At 46.0% G+C, this 23051-nt stretch overlaps 1 protein-coding gene across 6 annotated transcripts in view; it reads left to right on the forward strand.

Moving 5' to 3' along the window:
- Positions 1-23051, forward strand: part of MYO9A (myosin IXA) — a 191414-nt gene that overhangs the window by 136575 nt on the left and 31788 nt on the right. For all 6 annotated transcript variants that reach the window (XM_061447405.1, XM_061447406.1, XM_061447407.1 and 3 more), the window contains exons 14-19: positions 1168-1363; positions 5473-5592; positions 12215-12290; positions 17253-17396; positions 18091-18130; positions 18963-19085. In XM_061447405.1, coding sequence (XP_061303389.1) covers positions 1168-1363; positions 5473-5592; positions 12215-12290; positions 17253-17396; positions 18091-18130; positions 18963-19085 — 699 coding nt within the window. The remainder of the gene's footprint in view (positions 1-1167; positions 1364-5472; positions 5593-12214; positions 12291-17252; positions 17397-18090; positions 18131-18962; positions 19086-23051) is intronic.

Below are 23051 nucleotides of genomic sequence, written 5' to 3' on the forward strand. Positions count from 1 at the left end.
TGTTGGCATTATGGGCAATAATTCAGGGATGCACACTGAGGTTGATTATGTCCCAGTGATGGGTTGAGATTGGGTATTTGGTAGCCTTTCTGGGCTTGGGTGATGTAGAAAATCCCATGGTTTTCATCATTCATTATTCTTTAACACAGGCTACACAACCATAGGGCTCAGAATCTCCCTGCTGCAGGGACTTTTGGAAATGCCATTCAAATGATTTCAAAGTTGGCCCTATTTATATTCATTCCACTTAATAGCATAAGCAATTCTGGTGGGCAGCTGAGCCTATATGAGAAACAGCCTCAGGATTTACAACTGCAAAACTGTTATTGTGTTTCTGATGCAGTAAATGCATGTGACAAACTTAAGAATAAAATCGTACAATCATAGAATGGTTTGGGTTGGAAGGGACCTTAAGACCATCCAGTTCCAACCCCCTGCCACGGGCAGGAACACCTCACACTAGACCATGTCAACAGGCCCCTGCCAACCTGGGCTTAAACACTGCCAGGGATGGGGCAGCCACAGCTTCTCTGAGTAACCCATGCAGGTGTCCCACCACCCTCACAGGGAAGAGCTTCTGCCTTATATCTAACCTGAACGTCCCCTGTTTCAGTTTGAGCCCATCTCCCCTTGTCCTGTCACTACAGTCCCTGATGAAGAGTCCCTCCCCAGCATCCCTATAGGCCCCCTTCAGACAGTGGAAGCTGCTCTGAGGTCTCCACGCAGCTTCTCTTCTCCAGGCTGAACAGCCCCAATGTTCTCAGCCTGTCTTCATACAGGAGGTGCTCCAGCCCCTGCTCATCCTCGTGGCCTCCTCTGGACTTGCTCCAACAGCTCCGTGTCCTTCTTACATTGAAGACACCAAAACTGTGCACACAGTGCTCCAAGTGGGGTCTCATGAGAGCAGAGGGGCAGGATCACCTCCTTTGACCTGCTGGTCACACTTCTTTTGATGCAGCCCAGGATATGCATCAGCTTTACGATGCTTCAGAGTGCTTTGGGGTAAAACATTTCTTTTCTAGACATAACCAGGTGCCTAATACAGGGACGGAAAAAGAGATAGAAGCAGATTCACTAGTCCCAGGGGCATCCAGATCTGACCTGCTCTATCTTGTAGAAAATTGTTTATTTTCCTCTTTTTCCCCCCTCCTTTATGTCTTTCCCTAGGATTTCCGTGAGAAGAACACAGATCACATGCGCCCGGACATTGTAGCTCTTCTTAGGAGCAGCAAGAACGCCTTCATCTGCGGGATGATCGGGATCGACCCGGTGGCTGTCTTCCGCTGGGCCATCCTGCGGGCATTCTTCAGGGCCATGGTTGCCTTTAGGGAGGCTGGAAAACGATACGTGGAGAAGAAAACTGGTACGTGTGTCTGTGTCCTCATTCTAGCGCCTGCTTTTCAGCAGCAACTTAGGTCCAGAGTATTACCGTGGTATTTTTAGTAGCCTCACTTAGTAGGAGTGATTGATCTGTCCAAAAGTCATTAAGATGTCGATTTTTGATGTGCAACAGCTCCATTGAAATGTATATTTGGATTTGAACACATTGTAAGGGAATAATTTCACTTTGCTGCTTTAACTTTTCCTTTCTGTAGGGTGCATGCGTAGGAAATCCAGAATGACTCAAACAGAAACATAACAATTATTTAGCAAATAAGGCCAAGTTATATTTTCTAGGAGTTCTTGAACTGGAAACAAAAAAAGGCACTAACTTTTCTCTGTAATTTTTCAAGCTGTTCACCCTTTAAGCTGCAAGAGAGCGTGTCTCTTGTCTAGCAAAATTCATTGCTTCTCAGTCATCCAGAACCACTTCGTGCTGAGCACAAGGGCATTAAATTAAAGGAAAGTGATGGTGCATCATCATGCTGTGGCAGGCAATACCTGGCTGTGCTTTTAGACCATTTCTCTGCATAAACCAATTTGGGGAAGATGGGTCCAAGCTATTACTATTAATTTCTGGGCACAAGAGGGCTTGAAATTTATGATGAAATTAGAGACTCAGCAGGGAAAATGTCAGCTGAGTTAAAACAAAGTGCAGAGCTGCACCATGAAGTTTTCAGTCGGAGAGGTGTGCATCAAGGAGAGCCAAGGAGCCTGAGACAAGGGACATAGGAATGGGAACCATACAAGTGGAAAGAATATTTTTCTTGTTTGGGGTGAATAACAGCATCCCAAAGAGCAGGAGGCAGAAATCAGCTTTTGGCTCTTGAGACTTTTAAACCTCCCAGGTGTGATGTTAGAGCAAAGATGTTTCTCATGACCCTGGGTCTATGGCACATCCAGCAGCATTTATGGACAGTGCTGTTGCATACCACCAAGAGGTAGATGGCAAAATAGTTGGCACTGGGAGGAATTTCACTCGAGCTGGGTGCCAAACTCCATGTTTGCATTTTCTGACCATCATCTTTTCGTCTTGGACTAAACCCAGGCTGAACCTGAAGCAGGCTGCTCAAGGAGATAGTAAAAGTACGTTCAGTCTTGGAAAATAAGAGCTAATTTCAAGCCCTGCTTCGCTGTCTGTGTCTGGCAATCGGTTGTGCCTGCCATGCTCGTCTCCTACTAGCTAGCTTTCTGCTTTTCAGTCTTCAGTTTGTGGCAATAACTTGCTTGTATCTATATCTATATACCAATATATAGGTATATAATAGAGTCCAGGAGGTTTTCAGACAATTCTGAGACTCGATTCTTGCATCACCGTTTCTTTCCATACCAAAACTAACCAACACACAGTAGTGGCTGGATTTCTAACCATTTTCTAGCACGTCGTGCTGCTTTTTTATCTATCTGGGATTCTTTAGCCTGCTTTCAAATGGCTTTGTGCTTTGTAACTGCTGGGTTTGGAGTCCAGAAAAAAGAACAAAATGCCTTAGAAAGCTGAATAAGGTTTGTCTTAAGCTACCCAAAAATCCTCAGGTAATTTATACTCCAAAATTCTATGTGCATCTTCAGCATAAATTGGGAAAAGTCATGAGAAAGTCACCATTATAGAGGCAGCACTATCCACCTTATCCATTGGGAAAACTTGCCCTACTGGCATAGCTGGGACCATTCACATTCAGCTGCCTCTGGCCTCTCTGGAGAGGCACCGTAATGATGAATTAATAAAAAATCACTAAAATCACCCCATCTCAATAGACAACCAAAGACAGGCTGTGGTTTAGGTCTAGTTTGGATTTTTACCAAACCTTGCTGGCTTTACTTAGCCTGATTTGAATGTGTTCCTGCCCACAGATGTGGGGCTTTCAATAACGTTATGGTAGATTAGCAGAAAATAACTTCACACATGTACGTTCAGCCAAGGGTGCATGCTTAATGTTCTCATAGACTTTGGTTCTTGGTTTCTGAGGTCCTGTCTGCTGCTGCTCCCATCCACCAGGCAGGTGTAATGAATCAGTAGGAAAATATCTGAAGCATGCTTTGGTTTTATTTAAGGCTCTTTGCACTCTTTTGTCTTAACCCCAAATGGGTCTCCTTCGCTTTTCACTGTCTGAAGGCCTGCACAAGTCATGCTTGCAATACTCAACGGGGATTTTCATGACAAATCTCCAGCTTATGTATAAGCAGCTCTGCAAAATTTTGCTCTGCTCTCTTTTTGCACCATCCTTTTGGTTATCTTGTCTATGCCAGCAGTGGCAGCCAGTGCTACGGATGCTTCTGTGGGGATAATCAGCATTCCTTCCTGCCTGCTTTGGGGACTCTCCTTTTTTTGTTCTCCTAATATCCCAGTAGTGCCGCTTTTAGTGACTGATGATTGTCCTTGTTAACCTGGAGGTGCAGAGCAGCAAAGCAGTACCACTGTGAATTTTGTTGGGTACCTTTCTCTTCTGCCCAGGAGATAAGTCTTAACAGTGCTGCCAACCCTCCTTGGATGAAACACTGAGGAGATGGCAGGCTGCGGTTAGCTGAAGGTTGGACTTCTTCAGTTATTTGATTTTATTATTATTATATTTGAATTTATCAGGGGAACTACACGTTTGAACTAGATTTCGTTAGTGAACTTCAATTAAAGGAACATTATCAAGCTTTTTAGGGAAGAAATTTGGCTAATTGACATTTTTTGCTGTGTCATCAATATGAATTTATTACAAAAAAAAAAACCTAATTTTTTGTTAGGGAAAACTGATGGAATCACAGAAGTGTTTGAGTTGGAAAGGACCTTAAGATCATCTAGTTCCAACCCACTGCCAAGTGCAGGGATGCCTCACACTAGACCATGTTGCTTCCCCAAGGCTCTGTCCAACCTGGCCTTAGAGGGCTTGGAAGAACTGATGCCATTCAAACCAGGCTGTGGAGACTCACAGCTTTCTCATCTTGCTTTTGCTGGACATGAACCTAAATCCTCTCTGACAAAGGGCTCGTGGTTCTGGGGCTTTGCCCTCCCTCAATGGGCTCTGCCTTTGCATTCAGCCAACAAAGGATGCTCTTTGGGTTAGTGCCTATTGTGGCTGCTCTACGTGATAATGTCTTCTCAAGAATGATGCTTTTGACTTCTGCAGGTTTAGTCCTGAAGCTTGACACCAAAAACCCACATACACACTGAAAGAATAAAAAAAGCCAACCTGTATGTGCCAAATAAATGTGATAGCAACCAAAAAATGGGTCTTTGAGATCAAAGTGAGCAGCGTGAAGTGGTGTTGATGTGAGGAAGATGCCCCTTGACAGTGTTCCTCTGGAAAGTTCAGAGCAGTCCTTTCTGATGATTAAATGTGTTGGTATGAAATGCTTCAGTGCTGACACAAGGTAACTCCTCGGTGACCTCATCACGGCCCAAAGGGAGCGCGATGTATCCCATGATTTGGCCACTTAAAGGATGGTGGAGAGGTGCTGCCCATTCACACATTGTCACCCGTGTAACCTCTCCTCCACCCTATGGTCAGAGCTGGGCCATGAAAAGTCCTCTTGACCACACAGTGATGGTTTCTTCCAACTTTTGACCTCAAACCCATTCTACGTAACTCCAGATCCTGTATCCTCTGCCCTCGAGGAATATGGAACCCTTATTCAATGCAAACCATTTCTTTTGCCTTTTAATTACCAATATCTGATCAAAGTGGGGCACTGGGGTGCAAGATGGGAATTTGAGGTGGCTGTGTCCAGGAGCATCCGGACAGGGAACTGCAGATAACGCCTGACAGAGGCATGGAAAAGATTTTGAAAAGCAGTTAATAAAACCAAAATTAATCAAATCATCTATGTTTTGCCCCAATTATCTCAGAGTGATTATAAAGTGATTATACTCTGGATCCTATAAAGGATTATAAGCAGGGTTGGGATGTGGTCCAGCCCATTGCTCCTGTGCCGTGGCTCCGTGTCCAGAGGAACCTGAGGTTAAATTGTGTCAAGCACCAAAAAACACATGACCCTCAAGCTCTCGCGTCCTTCGGGCTTGTTCTTTACCCTCTCCTGATTTCTGCTTATTATAGTCTTTCTCCTCTCTCAATTTTCTGTTTTGTTTTCATTTTGCTTCCCAAGGGCATGATGATGCAGTGCCATGTGCGGTTTTGAAAAGTGTGGATAGTTTTAGCTTTCTCCATCACCCAGTTCACCAGAGGAGCTTAGAGATCCTGCAGAGATGCAAGGAGGAGAAGTACAGTAAGGCTCCACCACCTGCCCTTCCCTCTGATACGACACTCACACAAGAAATGGAAACCAGGTGCATTCAGCCTAGAAAGGGTGAAAAACACCACCCAAGGAGCCTTCAAGCATCAAAAAATAACAGTTTTGAGCCTATTGGGAAATTATTAGGCAGAGTTTGGAGAGGAAAATAAAGTCCAAACCCAAATCTCTTGAGATAGCATATCACTGTGTTGGTGGTTTCCTCGTTTATTCACTGACATTAAGTCAGGAGGCTGATGCCAGGGGTATTTTTGGAGTGATTTATTTTTGTTATCACACGGGTGATAACAAGCTCAAAGCTCCGTGGGTCCGGTAGGAATGAACATCACCACAAGTCTGTGGCTGATACAGCTGCAATTTGACTTCATTGAGATTTCATTGGACTTCCAAAATAACTTTAGCTTGTGAAAATACTGTCTCTGAGGGCTTTTACTTAAAACTAAAGCCTTTGGCAATGTTGTTTTCCAGAATGGGTTGAGTTACGATGCACTTGGTCTCCGTTTCTTCCTCCTCACTCCTCTGTCATGTAATAAACTCATCCTGCATGACAACATGGACACTCTTGCCTGCACTACTGTATTATATATACATAAAATATACATTTGGTGCTTGTATCTTTAGATATATCATTTTCCTGCCATTATTCTCTTCCTTTATGTTGCACATTAAAGCTTACAGAATTAGAGCACTGCTGTATGCAGCCTGCAAGGGCACAAGGACAAATCCCCAGCCCCAGTTGTTAACTTCAATATTGTGCAACTTAGGTGTAAATGCCAAACACCCAGGTTTTTTCTCTAGAGCTGAGCACAGTAAGTACAGCAGTTGCATGTGAAGTCTTCAAAAGTATGCTTTTCATGCAAAAAACCTTATATCAGATCTCCATGCTTTCTCCAGCATGTAGCACTGGGGGAGCAGAGGTGTTTTAACTCTTAATTTAGACTTAAATTCTTAACTTAAACTACATTATTTTTTCCTGCAAGCTCCCACTATTGCTATAAGGAGATATAAAGCAGTAAGACAAGCTCATCACTGGATTTATTAAGTGGTTTTGTACTAAGTGACCTTATTGATGCTACTAAAGAAGTACTGAAAAGAAAGACAATTACCGGTGGTGTAACTTTAATTGCAATTAATTAATCAGTTCAGTTTTAATTTGTAAGCTAGCTGAGCCATATGGGAATTCTGGGGGATGTTACATTTGCTGTTGCTTACATGGGAAGGCAATTCAGCAATTCATACAACTCAAGAGATGCACAGAAACAGCTTCAACTTAAGCTGAAGCAGTGACTTGAGCTCAGTGTTAAGCTTAACGTTTTAAAACCTCACTTACTATACACTTGTCAACACACTTTGGTTTCTCGTAGGAGACACGTGGACCTGAGAGTAGCAATTCCATAGATGCTACTAATGACCAGACAATTACCAGAGTAATTGATGTTCTGCTTTCAGAAGTCATTCACATCTTCATGCAGGGTGTGCTCCTGCAAGCTGCTTCCCCAGGCTTCATGGCTTGGGAAGGCTTAAAATGGGTTTGGAACATGTACTTTTTTTGGTCCTGAATTTAGTGGGTTTGCAGGTCCCACAGGCGAGGAGGATGTGCGTGCTGAGGTTGGCCCCAGGGACTTGGCTTTTCCTATAAGTTAGTTTAGGTTACACCCATGGCATCCTTGAGAGAGGGACCAAATAGATCTGGAATTGTGTGAATCATAGAATGGTTTGGGTTGGAAAGGGCCAGCTCCAACCCCTGCCGTTGTCAGGGACACCTTCCACTAGAGCAGCTTGCTCCAAGCCCCTCTGTCCAACCTGGCCTTGAACACTGCCAGGGATGGGGCAGCCACAGCTTCTCTGGGCACCCTGTGCCAGCACCTCAGCACCCTCACAGGGAGTAACTTCTTCCTTATATATCCTTATATTTTCCTGTCTCAGTTTGAACCCATCACCCCTTCTCCTATCGCTACAGTCCCTTATGAAGAGTCCCTTTCCAGCACCCTTCAGACACTGAAAGGTGCTCTGAGGTCTCCAAGCAGCTTCCTCCCTCCAGGCTGAACAGCTGCAATGTTCTTAGTCTGTCTTCATACGGGAGGTGCTCCAGTCCCTGAGCAGCCTTGTGGCCTCCTCTAGACTTGCTCCAACAGCTCCGTGTCCTTGTTATGCTGGGGACACCAGAACTGTACACAGTGCTGCAAGTGGGATCTCACAAGAGCAGAGCAGAGGGGCAGGATCACCTCCTTTGACCTGGTCACAGTTCTAGCTGTGCACAGAGAGAAAACTAATTGATTTGATGAGTATATTGAGATTCCCTCTTGATCACTTGCTATTTAGCTTGTGCAGCCAACTGATCACCCTTCCTGTACAATCTCAGCTGCTTCACTGGTGTCTTTGGGTCTATCAGTTAATTGATGGTCTTCCACCAAAGGAAGGTACCGGGTTTAGGCATCTCTGAGTTCAAGACCAAAGCTGGGCAAGAGAACAAGTAGTATCCATGCAGTGTATTCATATACAGTATTTAATGGCCTGTATTTACTGTACAGAATTCCCAAAGCCTTGTGTGACTTGCCACCTTAAATCTAACACCTTTTTTCCTTTCATGTCTAAAAAAACCCTCACTTTATTTCCCAGAAAAGAGGTGACATCAGTCTAACAACATGTCTTTGGTTGCAACATGTATGCATGCTGGTTTTAAGAGCCAAGTGATGCCCAGTGTAGAGAAGTCTTTAATCCAGCTTGTGGCCATAACTTTTATTAATCAGAAAGTCACTAAAGGTGCTAAACTGGCAGAATTCTGATGTGGGTTTACTGCAGCTATTATTTGGTAGCCTAAACCAGAAGTTCCCTTTTCCCAAGCAATGCAAGGTGCAGATGCAGTAATATTTTGTTACAACCTTGTCTTCATAGCTTCAGCCAGGCTTGTTGGGTTAAGATGGTGTTTTGGGCTTTTTCTTTCAGGGATTTCTTCTGTGGGGAGTGCAGAGAAGTGAAGGAGGACAGAGTTTGCTCAAAAAAGAAGGTCACATTCTAAAAAAGTCTTAGAAATACTGGTAAAATCCCATTCTGATGAAATTCTTTAGGTTAGAGAAGCCTTCTGTGCCTTAATGGGGAAGTATCCAGGCATATATACTACGTAAAAACAAAATGGATATAGTTAGACTTTGGGTGCTTTCTTAGTGTAAAACCAGCCGCAAAAAATACTAACACAGTATTTTAAGCAGATTTCTGATTATTCTCATTTCACCCCCCCTTACAACCGAGCACAGAAATGCCAGTCTTGAAAGAGGTAAAAGAACGCTCCGAGGATGAGAAATGGAACAAAAATGTCATTCATGGCAAAAAGAGGGATTAAAGAAAGAGTTTTGAACTCTAGGTGTAGCTAGGCACTCAGGTAGATTGCCTGGCTTGCTTTCCAAAAGCCTCCAGAGCTGGAGGTTACAAAACCTTCTCAGCAGGAGCGGTTTGGTCCTGCACAGGCAGGATCAAAGATGACCTGTGCCATCACATTCCTCAATTTTCTTTTGCTCAGATTTCTAGGATATTTGGACAACTTAACCAAGTGAACCTTCAGCTTTTCCAGGCATCTCCTGCCAAGTGTTCAGGCTTCAAGACAAGGTGTTATCTCCACAGGTAAAGGAGAACAGATGTCCCATTAAAGGGATGTCACCTGTTGAGGTTTGGTAGAAATCCATCTTCTCCTTCAGGCTCTGAGGAACAGCAGATCAGCAGCACTGGCTCAGATCAATGTGTATGTGCTTTGCATTCATCTTCAGAATAAAAAGAATCTTAGGACACCTTTTAGCTCAACATCTGGGCTACATTAAATAAGGAAGTGATAAATGTGGAGGGGAGATGCTATTGCTTCTTCCTGTTCTGCTGCAAAGTACAATTTAGACTTTCTTTTTAGAGAAGAGGTTTTGCAATCTTTTTGTCCTCTGCATCCAGCTTGGGGTAGGGAATACACATTGTTCCCATGTTCAGGTGAATGTTGCCATGTTTCTGTCTCACAGCAGCAATTTTGAGACAGGTAGACTATTGCTTGGCTATTTTCATGTCAAATTCAAGCTTATCGAGTCTCTAAATGTCTGTAGTTTAGTGACTTGAAAAGTATTTTGTTGTCTACAAAAATTGTCTTCTGTCTTCCTAAATGCTTGGTTACAAAACATTTCCACTTTGGGGAAGATAAGAGCTTGAAATGTCTGCTTCTGTAACCATGCATGGAAAATTCCGTGGCTTTATATCAAATAGAAATTACTCTAGAACTACACCTATCAAAGGATATAGGTTCAATAGGCAATAAAGCCTCCCCATGCAGTGTATACTCCTTGCTATCTGTGTCCATGTCCATATATTCTCAGGAAGAGAATCATAGAATCATAGAATGGTTTGGGTTGGAAAGGACCTTAATATCATCGAGTTCCAACCCCCAGCCATGGGCAGGAGCACCTACCACTAGACCCTGTTATCCAAAGCTCTCACAACTTCCTTGGGCAACCCATTCCAGCTCCTCAACACCCTTACAGTAAAGAATTTTCTCCTTACATCCAATCTAAACTTCCCCTGTTTAAGTTTTAACCCGTTACCCCTTGTCCTATCACTACAGTCCCTAATGAAGAGTCCCTCTCCAGCATCCTTAAAGGCCCCCTTCAGATATTGGAAGGCTGCTATGAGGTCTCCACGCAGCTTCTCTTCTCCAGGCTGAGCAGCCCCAACTTCCTCAGCCTGTCTTCATACAGGAGGTGCTCCAGCCCCTGATCATTCTCGTGGCCTCCTCTGGACTTGTCCCAACAGTTCCATGTCCTTTTTATATTGAGGACACCAGAACTGCACACAATGCTCCAGGTGAGGTCTCACAAGAGCAGAGCAGAGGGGCAGGATCACCTCCTTCGACCTGCTGGTCACGCTCCTTTTGGTGCAGCCCAGGATACGGTTGCTTTCTGGGCTGTGAGCACACACTGAAGCCGGCTCATGTTCTTTTTCTCCTCAACCAACACCCCCAAGTCCTTCTCCTTGGGCTGCTCTGAATCTCTTCTCTGCCCAACCTGTAGCTGTGCCTGGGATTGCTCCGAACCAGGTATAGGACCTTGCACTTGGCATGGTTAAACTCCATGAGGTTGGCATCAGCCCACCTCACAAGCGTGTCGAGGTCCCTCTGGATGGCATTCCTTCCCTCCAGCGTATCAACCGAACCACACAGCTTGGGGTCATCGGCAAACTTGCTGAGGGCGCACTCAATCCCACTGTCCATGGCAGCGACAAAGATGTTGAACAAGACCGGTCCCAACACCGATCCCTGAGGGACCCCACTCCTTACTGGTCTCCAGTCGGACATTGAGCCGTTGACCACAACTCTTTGTGTGCAGCCATCCAGCCAGTTCTTTATCCACCGAGTCGTCCATCCATCAAATTGATGTCTCTCCAGTTCAGAGACAAGGGTGTCGTGTGGGACAGTGTCAAACGCTTTGCACAAGTCCAGGTAGATGACATCAATTCTCTACCCCTGTCCATCAGTTCTGTAGCCCCATCATAGAAGGCCACCAAATTGGTCAGGCAGGATTTCCCCTCAGTGAAGCCATGCTGGCTGTCACCAAGCACCTTGTTGATTTTCATGTGCCTTAGCATGCCTTCCAGGAGAATCTGCTCCAAGATCTTGCCAGGCACAGAGGTGAGACTGACTGCTCTGTAATTCCCCGGGTCATCCATTTTCCCCTTCTTGAAAATGGGGGTTATATTTTCCTTTTTCCAGTCGTTGGGAACTTCACCTGACTGCCATGATTTCTCAAATATGATGGCCAGCAGCTTTGCATCTTCATTCACCAGCTCCTTCAGGACCCTTGGATGGATCTCATCAGGTCCCATGGACTTGTGTCCGTTCAGGTTCTTAAGATGGTCTCAAACCAGTTCCTCTCCTACAGTGGGCCCAAGGTCTTCATTCTCACAGTCCCTGCTTCTGCCTTCCAAGACTTGGGTGGTGTGGTCAGAGCATTTGCCAGTGAAGACCGAGGCAAAGAAGTCATTCAGAACCTCAGCCTTCTCCAAATCCAGGGCAGTTCTCCTAGGGCCCACGTTGTCCCTAGTCTGTCTTTTATTCGCAATGTAACTACAGAACCCCTTCCTGTTATCTTTCACATCCCTAGCCAGGTTTAATTCTATCTGGATGCAAGGAATAAATGACCATTTTTCCAGGCACCCTACTTATGTTGTGGTGTTTTGCCCATGCAAGCATCTGGGATGTCCCTTGCACAGCGGAGAGCTTGGGAATATTTTGGACATACAGGACATGATTGGCTGGTCACCACCATCACAGCAACTTCTTTACCATGTTTCCTTACTAGCGGGGACATCATGTCCCTAACACTATGTGCAGGTGTGGGAGGGGAATTACCGGGCTTGAGCAAACAGCGTTACTCATAAGCGTGATGACTGTGGCAGAGAGGTAAAACTTAGTAGGTGATGGGTATGTCGGCATCTTTGGCACCCTTGTATACCCAGCATGTGCCATGACATGTACATGCTCCTCCTCACTGTAATCAGTGCTAAGCTATGGCTGTGCTAATTGCCTCTGGGTGAAGAGCCAGCTAGAAACATCTTTTCTTATGTGCTGGTTTAGGTATTGCTCGGAAGAGCCCACGGACACCGCTCTCAGACCTCCAGGGAGTCAACACCATCAACGAGAGGACCCAGCGGTAAGTCTTTCTTTTACATTGGCACAACAAGGAAATCTGGGATAGGAGAGCACTGTCTGTTGTCATATGTAACTATATTCACGGTTCTTTCAGCTTATTAATTTTGTCTTCTCTTCATTCTTTCTCTGCTATGAGATCATACCTAAGTGGCAGGCAAGGAAAGCAGCTTTCCTGCATCAAAAGGCAGCAGTTATAGGTGGTGTGGCGTACAAGGTGAAAAGAAGCTTGCAAAAAATATCAGTGAATGTGCCAATATCAAGGAAATCAAAGTCTAACGAGTTTTCTGGCACAAAAAGCCCAATGATGTGTTTGGATGCAGAACTGCGTGCAAGCACTATGATGCCACTGAGTGTGGAGGACCTGAGAAGCTGAGATGGTACCTGGTCAAACGCTGGCTTGTTTTGAAGGGGAAGCAGCATGTCAGCTTCAAAAAGGATTAATTTTCACTGGGTTTTTGTACAGTTTTATTTTTTAATCCTTCCTTGAAGGTTCTGGCCATTCAAGCAACTCTTAATGAGATCTTTTTGCTTGAGAGTCACTCAGGTCTACACTTTGAGATACAGATATTTACCTCTTCTGCAAAATGTTTTCCAAACCCATTTCATAATTGAGTTGCTTGCAAAGCACAGTGTCTTCATTTCAAAGGGCTATCTGGGCACAGAACCTCCTTCTTTTCTCCAGCTACTCTTGTGCTATCCCTCTGCAGATCCCAGAAGGTGATTATCCAAATACCGCTTCTAAAGGGGTACGGTGCATCTCTGCTTCCCTCTGAGTACATGTATGTGTGCTGGAGAAACAGATGAGCACCGTCCTCAGCTCCTAAAATGACTGCTTGGAGCTGCAGACATCGAGGTGTAACTTCATGGATGCACTTGAGTTCATGAGAAGCCCGGAACAAATCAAGAGGAGTCTGAGACTGTCTCCTGAAACGTATCCATCAAATCCTCTGTAATGGTCCTTGTGTCTCAGGGGGCTTCCCTTCCACGCAAATTAAAATACCCTCCAAATATGTTATTAAACCTCATTTTTTGCTGGCTTTAATGCCAGATGGCCAAGACAGAAATTAGACACGTGGTGTTGCTTTCTATCCTAGGGGAACAAAAGTGGCTTTTATTGTCTGTTTTTTTTCACCACGTGCCTTCCAAGTGCCATCAAGGCTAGAATATCCCTCTGGCCCTGAGTTTCTTCCCTTTGAGAGTGGTGGTAGCACCCTGCTGAAGGAGAACTGAATGTTCTCATACCATTACAAGCTGGCTTATTTCCAGCGATCAGAAAGGATGTGATTTCCATAAAAATGTTGGATTGAATTAATGAATTTCTGCCGCTCCTCAAGTTTGGGCACAAATCCAGCTTGTGCAACCAATCTCAGCCTGTCGTGAGAAGGTGATACAGCCCTGGTTGGCTTCACATCAGTCTTTCCCACCTCTCCTTTTCTTTCTCCTAATGCTAGAGCCTCTGCAGCTTGAATCTATTGGGTTACGACGATAGCAGGTACATGGTAACACTTGAGGCAGCAGAGGTTGGTGACTTCAGAGATGACATTCACTGTTTCTAGCACTTGTGGTTGCACAGGTTTCCCTAAACATGATGTAACATGAAACTTTGTCACTCTGGAGATCTTCCCATGTAGATAAGAGGTTCTGCAGTTTCTCTAGCAAGCCTTCAAACCTGGTGTGGTGCATGAAGAACATCTGTGAGGTGGGATAGGGCTTTTCTCGACTGCCCGGCTCCAGCTTTGGAGGTACATTGGTGTGAGAGCTGGAGCTGTCAGCATCTTCATAGCCCAAAACATTGTGGTTATTTCAGTGAGGGGGCATAGTAAAGGCAGGGAAAGTCCTGTCTCCATGAGAGAAGAGGATGTGTTTATTTACTGTGGAGTTCAGTCTGTGGTCAGCTCTATTTATTTGGCTTAACCCAACCCAGCGTAGCAGCCAAGTTGCTTTAAACAGCCAGGATCAAGGGCAGCAGCTACTGTGTCTTCCTTCCTCATCCGCAGCAGTTGTACCCCAACAGGGTCAGGACACATGGTTTACTCCCTTTACTGATATGTTTGCAGAAAAACGTGGTTTTGAAGCTGTGCTAACTCCTGTGTTCATCCCAGTGTGGTGCCTTAGAAGCACAGTCCGTGGTTTTTGTTTCTCTTGGTCATCATCAGTGATGGGTCCCCAAGTGTCATCTGTGCCTCTTCCTTCTGAAAACACAAACCAAGTCGCTCATAAGATCTCTAAGTCCAGCCTGCACTTTCAAAGCAGACAAGTGATTTTGATACCTTTCATTGTGGATGATTTTCATCTGAAGTGTCATATCACACTTGATAAATGTTTGTATTTTGGTTAAATTGCACTTGTCGAGCAAGGAGAGGTAAATACAGGGGGTGAAGGTAACACGTAGAGAGATTTACTTTAACAGCTTTCCAGCAGATAAGCAATTTATGGCCCTAAATTAGGCAGGAATTTGCTTTCAAAGCCATCTCACGATCATGCGGTCGCTGATAAGTCTGCGTTGTGCATCCAACCCACAGGATAGCCCGGGGCTTGCTTCTCAAAGCGAGTTTGAGGCATGACATCACGCAGGAAGTCACTTCAGCGAGCCAAGCGCTCGCCTCTGATCTCAGAAGAAAGTGGACGGGTGGTTCGCACATGCTGGGGCTGAAACCAGCCTTCAGCAGAGCCTTGTGGAGCGGCCGTGTCTTGGAAGTGCCTTCACCAGCCAGGGGTGATGAAAGCCGTGCCATTGCTAACCGAATCCAGCCGGGCTGCCTGCTTTCCTGCTGGTTTCTGTTCACTGATGAAGCTGGTTTATGTGCGGTCATGTCTAAGCAGCATGCAGGAAAGCAGGGGTTGATCAACCTGTCTTGGAACAGTTGTTTAAGCTTGGTGAGATGATTGACCTCCCAAGTACCCTGAAGGCTTCGTTGGTTGCCATCTGCATGTATCCACCCTAAAGTACCCATAACAGAGCTGCTGGTTTGTATCTTTTTTTTTCCCCAAACCACATGGGAATTTCCAAGGGTTTCTATTCCCTGGTCTTGTTCAGAGTCCGTGTATCCACAGCCAGTCTCAAGCCTCAGAGTGGCCAAGATTAATGATAGGTTGTAGATCCCGTAAGTGGTCATTGAGGTTTAGTGGTACTCGTCAACTGGTGATTTTTTTTCGCCTCCTGCAAATAGGAGGTTTCTGATGGATGGGACCTTAGCTGTAAGGGCAAAGGTGGACAGGAGAGATCACCTGGACAGTAAAGCCTCTTGCTATCCTTCCTTGAATCAAACAGGCTGCTTAAAAGCAGCAGGTCCTGAAGTCCTCAGCCAGGGGTTCACTTTGCTCTGATTCAGCCTTTCTTTTAATAGTTGCTCATGTCAAAAAGGTGATTTAATGGGGCTAGGATGGGGTCTGAAAGGCACTGAGGCGAGGCAGTGAGGTGACTTGTACTCCAGCCTCACGTGGCTCCAAGGATGTGGCTCCAGGCTTTGAGCTGGCAGAAGAACAACTTTGCAGGCTTTAATTTTTAATTTCCATGCAGCACTTGATATTTGCCCTTCCTCCAAATCACGACTTTAAGGCAAAGGGCTGCCTTGTTCCTAGCCCTCAGAAATGAGCAGAGGCCCATTTAAGCTACCGTGTCCTTCAGCATCCTCATGACCAAAAAAACTGGTGCTGTATTGACTCTCCTTTTATTCCTTTTTCTCCTGTTTGAGATAGCTTGGAGGGGAGAGGAGTGGGTTGCAGGCTCCACATCCTCCTTTAGATCACCTTTCTTTCATATGATGGTTTCTGCAAGGTTGATAGAGTATTTACAGCAGAGAGGACCGAATTGGAAGAGTGATTTGCGATTAGGTCCCAGTGAGTGATTCTGGTCCAACCTCTAAGTCCAGCTGGGGCTGGCATCCTTCATTTGTGGCAAATAATCAGGTTATTGCAAATGACATTTGCTTTTTCTTTTCCTAATGAAATGATTGAGTGAATTAAAGAATATAGAGTCAGCACTAGCATCATCTAAAGTAGTGACTCTATTAACGATAGCAAGGCTAATGGCAGAAGTCATAGCCTTGTACCTTCAGACCACTGGAGTATCTGCAGACAGAAGCCTTCTGTCTGGGACAGCTGGAAGCTGTTATTCTCCTGCTGATAGTTTGATTCTTTTATTATTATTTGATTTTTGAAAAGTGCTTAAGTAGCCAATTGCTTCATGTGGTGTCTGGCATCCTGAAGTCATCCCATGGGAGTGAATCATAGAATCATAGAATGGTTTGAGTTGGAAAGGACTTTAAGATCATCCAGTTCCAATCCCCTGCCATGGTCAGAGACACCTTCCACCAGAGCAGCTTGCTCCAAGCCCCTGTGTCCAACCTGGCCTTGAACACTGCCAGGGATGGGGCAGCCACAGCTTCTCTGGGCACCCTGTGCCAGCGCCTCAGCACCCTCACAGGGAAGAGCTTCTGCCTAAGAGCTCATCTCAGTCTCCCCTGTTTCAGTTTGAACTCATCACCCCTCATCCTGTCACTACAGTCCCTGATGAAGGGTCCCTCTCCAGCATCCTTGTAGACCCCATTCAGACACTGGAAAGTGCTCTTGAGGTCTCCATGCAGCTTCTCTTCTCTAGGCTGAACAGCCCCAATATTCTCAGCCTGTCTTCATATGGGAGGTGCTCCAGCCCCTGATCATCCTCGTGGACTCCTTTGGACTGCTCCAACAGCTCTATGTCCTTCTTATTTTGGGGATACCAGAGCTGCACACAGTGCTCCAAGTGAGGTCTCGCAAGAGCAGAGTAGAGGGGCAGGATCATCTCCTTCAACCTGCTCGTGACACTCCTTTTTATGCAGCCCAGGATGTGGGAAAAAGAATAAAATGGTGGCTTTCATTTTCTACTGATGGATTAGTTTATTATCTTATTTTGTCTTAGAATTGGGCGGGGGGGGGGGCGGGGGTACATCTTGCTAACACTGTGTGGTGTTTGATGTTGCAGTGATGCCTATGCGGTCGGCTGGAATGGCCGGATGGGGATGCGGCACAGCCGGCTCGCCAGCCCCGGTGCCTTCCTAGACAAGGATGGGATATTTGTCAACGCCACCAACAGCAAGCTGCTGGAGAGGGCCCACGGCATCCTCATGTCAGTACAGAAGGAGGGGATTTTGGCTTTATTCCTGGAGCATAATGAGCAGTGTGGGTGGTTAGAGGAATGTAAATAGACAGAATAGAAATATATCAGGGTTTTGGGTAGACTTGGCCATGTTTCATGGTTGGGTCAAAGAAACCCCCAGTATGTTCTACACATCTGATTTTTTTTACCTCTTATCATTCATTCGTAATAACAGACGCAGGGAGAAGGAATGAATCTGCCAGTCAAACCAGTCTCCAGATATGACAGCGATGTAACGCAGTCACATTTTTTAGCATGATATCAAAGTTTCCATTACAAATTAGGTGGGGAAATGATGTTGGTGATTCACACCGCAGCCTCGTCGGGAGGTTCAGAGAGCATTGCGGCTGCCTGGAGTTATCACAGGCTGTGAGGAAGCAGCAGGATGGCCAGCTGTTCCCCATGCTGCTCTCTCACTCACTCTGCCCAGTTTCTGGCATAACCATCATTGCCAGCATAACCATTCTCTTTAACTGGATGCTTTCCTCTCTAACCTGTGCCACTAAATTTGTACACCTAGTCTGCAGCATGCAGAAGCAGCCCGGTTTCAAGTGCAGGTCACAGGAAGCAGCTGCTAAAGGGGTTTTGGAAGAGCTTGTTTCATCAATTCCTCCCTTCTGCAATTGCACACATGGATTAACCTAAGCCTTTTATATGTCCCCAGGCGAAACAAGAACTTCAAAGCCAAACCCAATCTCCCAAAGGTGAGTGAGAAGCAGCATTTTTACCTTGCTGGTCTGTGGGTTAAGGCTACAGGAAGAGTGTGAGGAAGGCCACTTGTGTCTGCGTCAAGACTTTGGTCAACTCAGCTTTGTTCAGGGCTCTTTAATTTATATAAAACCAAAGGATTTCAACCCTGATGTGCTGGGATATACTGTATGAGCTTCTTTCTTGGACCTGCTCTGACTCTTTTTTACCTTCCCCTGGGAAAGAGTACGTACATGCTGGTGAAGTTTGGTAATTAGATCTCTAAACTCTCTAAGCTGGTAGGTTATGCAAGAGGGCTAGTGGCTGATAGGCATCAGGCTTGATTAATCATATTCAGTTTCCCTCTTTCTTGGCTGCATTAACTATATTTTAAGAGATGCCAAGAGATCTGTTGTACCTAGAAGAATAATGCTTGTTGTGGTCATGGTTGGTGCTGTGTTAGTGGTCAGGAATGGAGGACCAAGAGGAGCAAACTTTGGGTTTACTGCTCTCTGTGTGCGTGTTGCACCTGGAGAGACACAGATACAGTTAAATGATGAACTGCTGATTAACAGAGAATAATTTGTCCGCAGCCGTTACTGGGTAGGAGAGCCAAATTTCCCATGGTCAAAGATGCCCTTGCCAAGTCCTCAGAGGAGGACCATGATCTGGGAGATCTGGCCAAATAGAGAACTACATTTCAAGACATCCCTCTGTGTTTCTGGGTGAGATTAAGTAGGGTGGTCACCCCAGGAAGCCCTGCAGAGGGGATAAAAAGGGTTATATGAGATGATAAAATCTGGTTATTCTTGTATTTATCAAGAGCAAATGGAGTGTGTCTTTCCACAGCATATGCTGGACGTGAAGTCCCTCAAACACCTAACCAACCTGACCCTGCACGACCGCATTACCAAATCCCTCCTCCATCTCCATAAGAAGAAAAAACCACCCAGCATCAGTGCCCAGTTCCAGGTAATCCTTTGATATTAGACCTTTGATATTAGACCTTTGATATTAGACCTTTGATTTAGACCTTTGATAGAGAGAGGTGAATTAAAAGCAAATACCTGCTCTGGGTCCCCAGGGTGCCTTAAGGACACACTTCCAGGCACAGCCCTGCCCCATCCCTGGCAGTGTTCAATGCCAGGTTGGACACAGGGGCTTGGAGCAAGCTGCTCTAGTGGAAGGTGTCCCTGCCCATGGCAGGGGTTGGAGCTGGATGAGCTTTAAGGTCCCTTCCAACCCAAACCAGGCTGGGATTCCATGGTCCTCACCACCATTTAGGACATAAATTCAGCTGTTTACATGACTTGGGTAAGCTGGGAGACACCATGCAGGTTATCTAAATGGTATAAATGGAGAGGATCAAGAGCCATGGTGGGTATGGGGGAGGATGATGTGTGAAGCAAGATGGGACGTGAGGATGAGCTGCAGAGCATGCAGGTGTATGCCTGACCTCTGGTACCTCACTTTCTAAGCCATCGCATCGTGGCTCTTTCTCTGCCAAATCCAGAAACTGCAAAATCACAAAATGACATTTTTACAGCCTTTTGACTTGCATTCAGCATCTGAAATTCACTCTGGTTTCAGGCCAGCCGGAATGGGAATTTTAGTAGGGGTGGAAAGGTCACAGTATTGCTGCATTATCTCCAGGCAGGCAGTGGAATTGAGAGTAGGGATCGATAACAGCATGTGCTGTGTTGTCGGTGCGGTGCACCAGCCATCCCCAGGATTAGCTGCAGCAAAAATAGTCCTCCAGTATGTGCATCAGGTCTTGGAAACTGCTGCAAGACGCGCGCACAAGCAGGTGGGGATGTTAGAAAGCAGCTTCTTGGTTAAAAATTGGTTTCTAAGCAAGTCTGGCTTGGTTCTGACTTTTCATTTTGGTGGTTTGGGATTGGTTTTGGAGATATGGGTTGTTTTGAGAAATTTTCTGTGCATAGATTCATTGAATATACATGCACACACACATGTGCCAATCTATAGATATAATTTGCAGAATGCACGTCTGTATACATGCATATATATATGTATTAAGTTTAGTCTAGTCTAATGGTATGCTGGTTAAAATGCACTTCTGCAGAGTTTAATTCATACAGTACCATGGGGGGGTTGAAGCAGGGATGTCCTGGTGTGAAATGCCTTCCTGAACCCTCTTCATCCTTCAAAGGAAACTGAAAAGCCTCAGGGCGTGTGAGTGAGATTTTGATGTGTGCTTTTACAGCACTTACAAATAAAAGACCATTAAATGCCATGAAGATTCCCCCCCGTCATGCAGCAAAGCAGATCGTTCTAATACCCTTACCATTTGTGCTGTTTCCCAACCATGATTTGACAATGTAGGAGCTGTGCCTACAACACATCCTTCTTTCAGTGAAATGGATAAAGCCATGTTGAATTCAGAGGCAGCTCTGATATGACTGCCTGCTTCTCCTCTAGGACAAATGCAGGGCACTCCAGCCCTGACTCCATTTAACACTTGAGGGAAGCATTTTCTTGCGAGAGCAGCCTGGTGCAAGCTGAGATTGATTTCCTTCGTCAAGAGCAGGCTAATAAAATTGCAGCACATGGAACTGGGTCACAGGCAGGAAATACAAATGTTTCCTGTCACAGGGTTGGAGGAGAGGGTTTGCTGATAAATGCTGCCTTGTGGCTAATGCCTCAACACTGGGCTTGCAGCTGCTCTGTCTCCTATTGATATTAACTATTAGTTACAGTAATCTTTAGGTGAAATAGGTGTTTTAGAGGATGCTGTAAGAGCAGCGATGGCTTTCACAGCTGAAAATCAGATGTAAACTGCAGCACAGTGATTTATAGCTTGCCCTTTTACCCTGCATGCAGGTGGTATCCTAAGGAAAAGGGTGCTGCCCTGTCTAGCACGGGATGATGCTGAACCTTTGCATTTCAGCTTGAGTGCAGGGGCTGAAAGAGTGGGTGGCTGGACAGTTTTGCAGGCAGAGGGACAAAGGGACAGGGTCCAGGGTTAATCCGGGGACCTGGCGTGTCCTTTACGGATTCCCGATGACCAGAGCTTGCACCAGATGGCAGAGGGTGCCCGAACCATCTGCTGCGTGCGGAATGTCACTGGCTGCTGGTGGCATGGAAATCCCCTCTCCTACAGGCAGGCAGTCACAGGATGATCCAGTTCCCACTATTTCCAGTGTCTGGAGCACTTCGCTTACCGGGCTTTTGACAGGGTCCTTTGGCAAAGGGGCTGCATCCCGTGTGTGTGTCTCCCTTCCCTCCCTTCAGCCCAGTGCGGGGCAGGGTGCGATGCTGCAGTGTCACCGGTTCAGATCTCCTCATAGGTGCTTTTTTCTTTCTTTTTCTGTCAAAACAGAGGTGATTTTGGAGAAAAGCAGGAGCATGCCAGTGGAGGTCTGCCATGCTGCGGTGTTCCCACTGCTTCCTGGAATGGGAATGACAGGGAAAGAGTTGGGCTTATTCAGCATGGAGAAGAGAAGGCTCCTTAAGGGGAGACCTTAGAGCAGCTCCAGTGCCTAAAGGGGCTGCAGGAAACCTGGAGAGGGGCTTGGGACAAGGGCCTGTAGGGACAGGCCAAGGGGAATGGCTTTAACCTGCCAGAGGGGAGACTGAGCTGAGCTCTTAGGCAGAAGCTCTTCCCTGTGAGGGTGCTGAGGCGCTGGCACAGGGTGCCCAGAGAAGCTGTGGCTGCCCCATCCCTGGCAGTGTTCAAGCCAGGTTGGACACAGGGGCTTGGAGCAAGCTGCTCTAGTGGAAGGGGTCCCTGCCCGTGGCAGGGGTTGGAGCTGGGTGAGCTTTAAGGTCCCTTCCAACCCAAACCAGGCTGGGATTCTGTGACATTTGCACACAGTTAGTACATGGATAACGCAGCTGTATTGCACATGCATGGGATCTATCCCTTACTCTTTACCGGATCCTGGATGTAGATACATTTTTCTAAACATGAAAGGCTTCCCATAAAGATGTCTTTAAATGATCAGAAGGAAAAAAGGCTTCCTGTGAGCAGATCTGTAGGCAAAATGCTTCTTTCTAGTATCATGTGTAATCAAAAATAACTCTACTTATAATAAATGTGCAGCAGAACATCTGCTACACAACTGCATTTTAAATGCTCTCAATATCAGCAGGAATCAAGCCTGGAGTACGTTCCTAATGCCATGTCAGTAATGTGCTCACAATCAGAGATATTCAAAGTATTGGTAGGACACAGCTGAGGAGCCCAGCCATCGGAGTTTTGGCATGTTTTTATTCAAAGAGTCTCTGCTTTGTTGCAAAAGAGTCAAAGATCTGCAAGGCAGAGGAATGGCTCAGCGTGATGTCCTGCTGGGGCAGCTGAGCATAGCAATGGTGCTGATATAAATCTATTATTATGGGCTACACTTTTAATAATGATGCGGGAAAAAGGGGAAATATAAAATGAGAACCTGGAAACCCCTCAGTTCTCAGTGATCACATTTCAGCAGAGAAATATGGCCAGGAATAGTCACAAGGATGATCAGGGGCTGGAGCACCTCCTGGATGGAGATAGGCTGAGAAGGTTGTGGCTGTTCAGCCTGGAGAAGAGAAGCTGCGTGGAGACCTCAGAGCAGCTTCCAGTGTCTGAAGGGGGCTACAAGGATGCTGGAGAGGGACTCTTCATTAGGGACTGTAGTGATAGGACAAGGGGTGATGGGTTCAAACTGAAACAGGGGAGACTGAGATGAGCTCTTAGGCAGAAGCTCTTCCCTGTGAGGGTGCTGAGGCGCTGGCACAGGGTGCCCAGAGAAGCTGTGGCTGCCCCATCCCTGGCAGTGTTCAAGGCCAGGCTCAATGGGGTTTGGAGCAAGCTGCTCTAGGGGAAGGGGTCCCTGCCCATGGCAGGGGATCGGAACTGGATGATCTTAAAGTCCTTTCCAACTCAAACCGTTGTATGATAATATACCAGCATTGAAGCTTTTCTCCTCTAAAACCAAC

This window comes from Pezoporus flaviventris, unplaced genomic scaffold (genome assembly GCF_033815535.1).
Source record: "Pezoporus flaviventris isolate CSIRO_AGI_PZ_B2104156 unplaced genomic scaffold, CSIRO_AGI_Pfla_v1 ptg000006l, whole genome shotgun sequence".
NCBI classification, from domain to species: Eukaryota; Metazoa; Chordata; class Aves; order Psittaciformes; family Psittacidae; genus Pezoporus; species Pezoporus flaviventris.